The 9,845-nt window shown below is 39.9% G+C and overlaps 1 protein-coding gene across 1 annotated transcript; it reads left to right on the forward strand.

Moving 5' to 3' along the window:
* Nucleotides 1-699: 699 nt before the first annotated feature.
* gpr88.L (G protein-coupled receptor 88 L homeolog) lies at nt 700-2,707 on the forward strand. Its single transcript, XM_018257182.2, has one exon. It carries the CDS (start codon nt 859-861, stop codon nt 1,852-1,854), a length of 996 nt encoding a protein of 331 aa, XP_018112671.2. The 5' UTR covers nt 700-858; the 3' UTR covers nt 1,855-2,707.
* The last annotated feature ends 7,138 nt before the right edge of the window (nt 2,708-9,845 follow it).

Genomic DNA, 9,845 nt, shown 5'->3' on the forward strand with positions numbered 1-9,845 from the left:
TAGAGAATATGCAAAAAGCAACAGCCTAACGCACTGGCACCATCACAAACCCAGCAGCCCACACACCCCTCCCTCCTATTTCCAATAACACAATCATGTTAAATAATGACCACACTGTTGAGCATAAAAATATAAAAAGGGTACAATAAATTCACGGCTGAAAGTGTAGCCTTTTTTGCTGCTATTAATTGCTGCTATTAATTACTGCTTTAGCCTACAGATAATTGGCGGTGGACGTTTGGTTTTCATACACGGATTCAGTTGTACCATGCAAATTTTGAGAGGTTTTGTAGGTGATCCATAGAGATTGTTTATACAGCAAATCATTGTTCCTGTGTTCTGGAGTAACATGTTCCAGTCTGATTTGACCCTAGAATGACTGAATCCAATTAAAAGCACACACTGTTGATATTGCCTGCAGCTAAAAGCCTTTTTCTTTTTTCTTGAATCTTTAGAGCACAATGGGAAGTTGAAGATACAGAGGCTCTGTTATGTTTTAAGTCATTTTGAGCAATATTTATGCTCTCCATATCCTAGTCTATACAGAAGAGAACATAACAAAGATAATGATATAGCTTTTCCGTATCCCACATCCCTGTTAGAACCTGCCGAATACAATTACTGTTATTTATCCAAGTATAATGTATTGTTACATTCACGAAAACTGAGATGAGAGAGAGAGAGGGAGAGAATAAGAGTCCTGTCACTGCTGTGTCATCTCCACCCACCCTCTCAATCTCATATTCGCTTTCTTTCTTTCTGGCTGCTTCACTCTCTTGCTTCCACTCACACATACATATTGACTCTGTACTATTTACCTTTTCTTCATCTGGAGATGGTGCACCCACTCAGGACAAGATGACCAATATCACTTCTGGCCACTGCGAGAGTCACGTGGGTACAAAGGTGCTGGTGGCCACTGTCTATTCCTTGCTTTCTGTGTCTGGCACTTTGGCCAATGTCCTGGTGATTTATCTGGTCTGCTCTTTCAAGAAACTTAAAACCACTAGCAATGCCTTCATTGTCAATGGTTGTGTGTCTGATCTTCTAGTGTGCGCTTTCTGGATGCCACAAGAAGTCATCTTGCTTTCAACAGGTCGGGTTGAGAATCACACATACAGAGTCTTCATGGAGGGTGTATTTTTCCTTTGGATGACGGTGTCTCTGCTCTCCCATGCTCTCATTGCCCTGAATCGTTTTGTCATGATCACCAAACTGCCTACTGTTTACCACACAGTCTATCAGAAGCGCAATACAGAATGGATGATCGCTATGGCATGGGTGCTGCCACTGGCTTTTCTTCTGCCTTGGTTATTTGGTCAGAGGCCACATGAGATTTCTCTCTCATGTCCACAGCTACGACTTTATGTGTTTTTGGAGCAAGAGGTTCCCATTTCCAGTACCTACACAGCTATTCTTTCTGCTGTCACTGTGTTGAGCCAGACTGCCATTGTCCTCCACTGTTATTTTCGTATCTTTAGAAAAGTTCAAATCAGTTTGAAGAGGGTAAGTGTCCTTAATTTCCAAGTGGTGCACAACCTACCCTGCTCCTGCCCTCGTAAGGACAAACGCTTGGGGCTCTATGTACTGATTGTATGTTGCGTGTTTGCACTGACCACGGAGCCTTTTGCTTGGTCAGTCCTGTATGGCCTGTTCCAGCCTCTGCCAAGAACTTTGATAACTGGAAGCTGGCTTCTGTTCTGCCTCCTTTTTGTGCTCAATCCTTTCATTTACACCTGGAAGAACGAAGAGTTCAGAAGATCCTTCAGAGCTATTGTAGGGGTTGAATTATGGAAAAACACAGCCATTGCTGCTGATCCAGCTGTTCAGACCATTTCCCAAAACGAACCATAAGGGAAATATATGCAACAGTTAGTTATCTTTTCCTCTGCATCTCAAAGCCACTAGACAGTATCTCGAGAAAGAGAGCCTTTTACTCGGAAATCGAAGTGGATTCTTGATTCTGTGTTCAGACTCCTCACGTTTGTATTGATGGTTTCCATGGAAACCTTCTACATTCAGCATCCTCGCCTCCACGGGCTAGAAAAACGAGACCATTGCTGTGATCTGTAAATGATGCGACAAAGGTGTGTGTACACGCACACAGAAACGTACCTTTAATTCATTGTTATCAGAACACAATTTATGCAGAAGTGACTGGAATCATGATATTTCAATCAATTTTTTTAGAATAAATATACAGGTCTCCTGAATGGTGAGTGCTTTTATTTTATCTAAACCAGCAACAGTTCCTTAGAATAAAAACTCTAGTTATTTCCTGATTGCTTTTCACATTTCTAGAATGAGAACTAAATAATGAAGTCTCTTTGGAGTATTGCAGCCTAATAACTAAAGGTAACAGATGGTGCTACACCAAAAGTAACGACTCCAAGCAGAAAGCATGTCCTCCTTTAACTCTGAAATCATTCAAAGTAATTATTAGAAGTCACGACAGAAGAAAAGAAAATATTAACAATATGCAACACTAACTTAATCTTTTTCTCCACAAATAAATCTAAAAAGTTATTATTTCTACATTTATAGAATAATAATATAGATTCTCCCTCATTTTTCGATAATCCCTGAGGTTGTCTTTGTGTGACTTTGCCCCTTGAAATTACCATGGTTTTTAAAACGGATCATTTGCATAGAAGCATTTAAAGGAGAAAGAAAGGCTTCGCACACTTGGGGGTGCCAAGTGATTGTATTGATTTACCTGAAACCCCGGGCCAGTGCTCCAATCAGCAGAAAACTGCACCGCCAAGGGGTTATACCGGTGAGCACCACGGAGTGATCCTCTTCCGTCTTCCTCTTTCTTCGCACGGCTGAGCATGCGCAGTAGAACAAAAATCCGAACTTTGACTAAAAAAAGTCAGCTATTTCCTTCAACTAGGCATGCGTTTGCCCCAGGAAATTTGAATAAAGAAGAAGACGGAAGTGGATCGATCCGTGGTGCTCACCGGTATAACCCCGGGCCAGTGCAGTTTTCTGCTGATAGGAGCACTGGCCCGGGTTTCAGGTAAGTCAATACAATCACTTGGGGGTGCCTAACATTTTGCACCCCCAAGTGCTGCAAGCCTTTCCTTCTCCTTTAAAGGAGAACTAAAGCATAAGATGTAGGCAATGTAAGCCAAGGTGACCACAGTTCTTTAGTTCTTTAGTGAAGCTATGTTATCTCTGAAGTCCTCTGTAGCTCCTCTTTTTCATTTCTGCTGATTCAGTTCATTTCATGCTCTAGGCTGCTGTCAGTTACCTGAGCTTAGGGATCCCCCCACAATATACAGTATATATATAGATTATAAAAGTCATGATACATGGCTATGTATTTATCATTTTAGCTTTATGTTACATGGCAACTCAGAAAACCAGTAAATTCTTCATCAGAATCAGCCCATTGTGAGCATGTGACTGTCATTGACGCTCAAAATATAGTCTAACAAGATCCAAGATGGCAAGCTCCTATTGACTTGATCATGAATGATGACTAAGTCATCTTAGTGTTGGACTGGACCTGTGGGACACCAGGTAAATACCCTATGGCCCCCAGCCTTCATAGCCCTCCCCCCCAACGAAGGCACACAAGATGAGGAGGGAGGGTGGATGGCGGGAGAAGGTTTCTTGTGTGCACACGGCGGGCCCTTGAAGTCACAGTCTGAGTGGGCCCCAGACATCCCAGTCCAACCCGAGAAATCTCGTAACAACAAATCAGTTTGGACTGTGTTTATCTCACTCTGTTAGAAAAGGCTGTTTAAAACACAGCTGCATTGTTTTAACCACAAACATTAAGCATATCACATATGGCTAGTTGTAGCACAATTATTGCCTTGCTTAAAGCAAGTGTCCATGAAAATTACACCCATATATTTATCATATTTATATGTATTCCGACGTAAGTGACTTTACTACTTCAAAGTACCATGAGAGACAAGGAAGGGGGAGATTAGGAAGTTGTTTTCTACTGATTCGTGGGTTGATCCAATACCTACTTCAAAAAAGATAAAAAGGACAAAAGAGTCTTTGATTTTTTGAATGGTTTGCAAGCAGTTGTATCACAAATTAGGTTCAGTTGAGTGTCATGGAAAAGATCAGTATTCATTGCTTGCATTTTGATCTCTCTACATTTCAAAAACTCCTGAACAGTAAATAAAATATATATATTTTAAAAACCTACAACAAACACATTTATACTTAAAAAAAACCCTAATCTGAATCCAAACTGCACAATCAAACTGACCACGACAGTAACATTTTTGAATTGATTAGAATGCTAATACAATAATAAAAAAAACACACTGAGTATATTAATAATGATCACGTTCAGCTACAGTATATGGCCTTTGCACCTTGACAGAGCAACAGATAATTTATATGTTGTCTTTTATGACCCATATCACCAATGCTGTTTACAACAGTCGTGTGTGTCCTGTGCCTCCAAATGCAAAAACCCAATAAAAGCCATGATGTTCTGATGTCACAATGTGCTTTTAGAAATCAACCTGTTGTTGAACAGTAAACTACTGATGCAGCTGATGGGGGAAGGAAGCAGAATTAATATTTTTGGGGAACTTGGAGGGGGGACCTTCTATATAGAGAGATGAAACTGCAATGAGGACAGTGCAATGTGTCGGGAAGCAGGAAAGAAGGGGACCTGGTAGCAGGACATGTGCAGTGATTGTATGTCGGGGTTGGGGGGGACAAAGTGGGCTGTGAAAGTGTGGTGCCAGAAGTTATCTTTCTTGTAAGTCATATGTTAATGAATAATTCTAGATGATAAAGGATAAACACTTAAATTAAAAATAAAAATTGGAAGCCAGCTCAGAATTCAGTGACTTTTGTAAAAGTACTCAAACTGCAGGCTTGTTATATACGTATACATTACAGAACAGTGCACAGTATCTTCTGTGTAAATAAACATCATGTAATTTGAACACCAAACAGATCTACATTTGGGTGATCTGTGATAATGGCACAAGGCAACATCAGGTGGGTTCCTGACAAAGGCGAGAAATATGGATCATGACCCCAAAATGGTTACTTACTGCTATCTGCTACACTTTTTCACATAAAAGTGGTGGTTCAGCTTTATATTAATTTTAGTATGTTATAAACTGGCTAATTCCTAGCAACTTTTCAATTGGCCTTCATTTTTTCTTTTTTTATAGTTTTTAAATTATTTGCCTTCTTCTTCTGACTCTTTTCCGCTTTCAAATGGAGCTCATCTCTAAAAAATAAATGATCTGTAAGGCTAAAAATATATTGTTATTGCTTAATTTGAATACAATTTTTTCTATTCAGGCCTCTCCTATTCATATTCCAGTCTCTCATTCAAATCAATTCATGGTTGCTAAGGTTATTTGGATCCTAGCAACTAGGCTGAAATTGTAAACCGAAGAGCTGCTGAATAAAAAGCTAAAAAACCACAAATAACAAAATATGAAAACCAATCGCATATTGTTACATATATGTTACATCACACTTAAAGTTAATATAAAGGTGAACAACCCCTTTAATGAAGTAAAGCAAAACTGGTTGATCGAGCTTATCCAGAGAGCTCCAAAATAAAGGATGGCCATCTCCTATAGACTACATTTTATCCAAATAATCAAAAATGAATTCCTTTTTCTCTGTAATAATAAAACAGTACCTTGTACTTGCTCCAAATGAAGATATAATTAATCCTTATTGGAAGCGAAACCAGTCTATTGGGTTTATTTAATGTTTACATGATTTTCTAGTAGACTAAAGGCATGAAGATCCAAATAACGGAAAGATCTGTTATCCTGGAAAACCCCAAGTCCCGAGCATTCTGGATAACAGGTCCCATAAAAAGAGTTTTTCCAGCTATAATTCTGTGTAGGATTTACTGGAGTAAATTAACCAGAACAGGGATTTCAGGGAGGTCAGGACATTTGCCTGAGGCTACAAATAGCTTGTCATAATTAGCAAGACTCTCATAAAAGATTTTGTAATTTATGAGCTTGATGTTTACCTCCATAATGCATTTGCTTTCTACCATGGATCAGTGGCAGGGAAATTAAACCCAATTAACACTGAATACCTGTCATATCCACACATCAGTTCGTATATGTTCTGCAGAGTTAAATGGAAATCATTTGGGGGTTGGAGCATGCTCAGGAACTGTGTTTCAATTTAGCGGGGTAATGTGGCAGTTACGTTGCTTATTTAGAATATAAATGATAGGTGCATGCCGTTATTTAAAACAAAATCATTACTGACATGATGGAGCCAAATGTGTTTCCTTAACAGCACTAAAAGTGTAGATCATTTTAACATAAACATTTAGACATGTATCAGTATATCAATATCGTTCATTCCAAATACATAGCATCATTATCATTTTGCAGCAATATGCACAGACAAAAGCCCAAATCAGGAAGAACTCTAACATTCCAGCACCAGTTAGGATACTGGATGTTATTTTACACAAACCATATTATTATTTGAACTATAGTTATTATTAATTGCAAGTGATATATCATTCTCAATTGACAGGTACATGTGATTATTAAAACCTTTTATGGATAAGTGTATTTAGTGATAAAGGAATATGATAAATGGTTGTACCCACACTTTGTTACTTTATATTAAGGGTAAGGGCACATGGGCAGATTCGGGGAGATTTAGTCGCCCGGCACTATTCGCCTCTTCTTTGGGGTGACAATCTCCCCGAACTGCCTTGCCCTATCTTCCCGCCGGCTATACTGAAAAATCGCTAGCGGGATGGCACTCACGGCGCTTCATTTTCTGAAGTCTCCCAAAGTTTCCTCGTGAGGCAGCTTCGGAAAATGAAGCACCGCAAGTGGCATCCCACTGGCGATTTTTTTAATAAAGCCAGCGGAAGATAGGGTAAGGCAGTTCGGGGAGATTGTCGCCCCGAAGAAGAGGCGATTAGTCGCCGGACAACTAAATCTCCCCAAATCTGCCCATGTGCCCTTACCCTTAGGAGCCATAGCCAGACTACTGTTTATCATCAGATGAATTAAGGTGTACCAGCCTGAAACATCTCAACTACAGACATTGTAGGGATATGATAAAAGAGATAGTCCTACAAAGTGAATATCAATTAGAAATCAACCTATAATGCTATAAAGCTTCTGGTAGCCCCACCAGATATTATGTTAGCTCTTTTAGGAGGGATAGTGCCATGCAGTATAAGCAGTGTCAGGTGTATCCTTAGTATAGGGCACTGGAAGGTGAAACTATATGCAGACTGTTAAATTCCCCTTGAATGAGGAGGGTGGGTTAGTATCCAAATCATAGGGTGGCATAGGCCCCAGAATACTCCAAGTAACATAGGATCCCTGTGAATCAGGTCCTAGCTAATATGAGGGATAGATTTAGTGGGAGGTGCTCCAGTAGAACATGATAGTGAGGGTTAAAATGCTAGGAAGACCAAAGCCCTAATAAAGAGTATTATGGAGGCCTATCCTCTGGGTTTGCGTGTATTACTAAAGGGACGTGTTATTATTGAACATTGCTGGAAATTAAGTTGCCTGATATATAAACGCACTGTTGCTAAAGAAGAAAAAATAAATTAAATGTACGGGCAGTGCCATCAAAGGTAGCAGTGCTTCATGGGACAAAACAAAATGAATGATTTAGGCGACTGAGGGGGCCTTTCCAACCCTTAGTTTAAACATCTATGTTTTATCCTTTTGTTTGACCTCCACTCAATGTGCACTCTAATAAAAGGCTTTAAATGTTGTCTAGGTGAAGATTTATACATTGTCTATACTTTCAGGAGGTTTGTATATCCATAATTTGGGAATTACACTGTACGTTATAAGGGGAGGTTTGTGTATGGAGTGTATCTGAAAGAGCTTTTGTATTGTGTTATAAATACATGAAAAGTGGAAATGCTGTTTGCAGCTGATGGGAGCTTGGTCTGTGAAAAGGCAGTTTACAGCTGGAACAAAGTGTTCCTTATAATTCTAAGGAGTATAATGCGGGGGCACGTAAGTGAAATAAAGGCATGTAATGTGCTTTCAGCTTAATTTTAACACATCATGCTTCTAACAATGTGCAGCAATGTGAAATCCATCATTGACTTGTCACTTAAAATACTGTAAAGTGCTACATATGTGCACAATACAAATAGCCATTCCTCAGTCTGACCATATAATTAGGCATCTTTAAATAGTTCTGTATTATGTTGCATGTGTAGTCATATCTAAAGCATTGTTGCAGACATTGATGGACTACCTTTAGGGTGGTGGCAGAGGGTCAGATTAGCCCAGCGACGAATCATTTCTAGTGCGGGCGACTAATCTTCCCAAAATGCCTTCCAAGAATAGAAATCCGAAGTGATTCGTATTCTTGCCGGCAGGAAAACATTTGGGGAGATTAATCATTTGCAGTAGAGAAGATTTGTCGCTGGGCGACTAATCTCCTTATCTGCCACCCTACATGTTCTATAAATCTCAACAATAACTCTGACTACAATCTAGTTTGGAGCTTACATACATTCTGGATAACAGGTTCCATACCTGTATTAGGTATAGTTCATTAATTAGAGGGTGCAATGTTCAGACACACCTACCTCTGTGCCGATGTATATGTCTCTGTATGACAGTTTCCCATATCTTAAAGCCCCATCATTGTGTTTGATTTAGAATTTGCTGAGCTGTCTCTCCAAACTTTATCTGGCATCTCTTGCTATCTTCTTTTCACTTCCTTCTCACAAACTTTGTGTAAACAGAAAATTGCCAAATAAACAACGACTCACTACTAAATGCATACTGCCAGTGTCGGACAGGCCCACCGGGATACCAGGAAAACGCCCGGCGGGCCCAGGTGTCAGTGGGCCCTCATGCTGTTAAACTTTTGGCCTATTTCATGGCCATTCCCTATTTCTATGAGAACAAAGAGGCTAAATAGATGGAATAATTGATTATAGTATAAAGAGAGGAGACTAGGAGAATAGAGGTTGATTGAGGAGATGAAGAATATTAGTACTGAGAGTGGGCCCCTGGTCTAAGGTTTTCGGGTGGGCCCCTAGAGTCCCAGTCCGACACTGCATACTGCATATAAAAGGCGAAGTTGAACTTTTTGGCAGGACTTAGTTAATAAGCAAAACTGGATTAGACTCATAAGCTGCTGACAATATTGTGCAAACTTCATGCCTTTGACTCACAGTTAGGCTTAGGAGTTAAGGGGCTAATTTACTAGAATTTCTGCACAGGGCCGGATGCAGATTTCCAATAGAACCCCATTGGTCAGCTGCCTTGGTAAATACACTTTAAAAGTTTTGTTTCTGGTTGCTTTATTGAAAATTTCTGCAAAACCCGTACTAGTCCATCTGTTCCACTTCCTGCTGCCTCCTTTCCCAGGCTGTGCAGGGGAGAAGCAGCACTCAGCACACTGCACTCTCGGCTAAGATCCAATCAGTAACTAGGCTGACCTGATAGGGAACTAAAGCTTGTCTTTGCTTGTGTGACTGCAGGGCTGTAATTGTCTGTTCCCCTCCTTCTGGTAGGGACTGTTAGGACACGCCCACCCTTCAAAATAAAATATAACAAAATCTGTTTGCTCTTTTGAAAAATGGATTTCAGTGCAGAATTCTGCTGGAGCAGCGCTATTAACTGATGCGTTTTAAAATATAACATGTTTTCCCATGACAGTATCCATTTAATGAAAAAGAAACCTATCTCCAATATACTTTAATTAAAAAATGTGTACCGTTTTTATAAGAAACCTGACTATATGCAGTGAAATTCTCACTTCATTTACTGCTGTGGATAGGAATTGTCAGATGGTCCCTAACTGCTGAGCAGGGAAACAATCATACTTATGAACAGCAGGGGGAGACCCCGCCTTACTTCCCA

This window comes from Xenopus laevis, chromosome 4L (genome assembly GCF_017654675.1).
Source record: "Xenopus laevis strain J_2021 chromosome 4L, Xenopus_laevis_v10.1, whole genome shotgun sequence".
Classification (NCBI taxonomy): Eukaryota; Metazoa; Chordata; class Amphibia; order Anura; family Pipidae; genus Xenopus; species Xenopus laevis.

Coding starts and splice junctions, on each gene's coding strand:
- gpr88.L (XM_018257182.2), top strand. CDS start 859: ATGACCAATATCACTTCTGGCCACTGCGAGAGTCACGTGGGTACAAAG.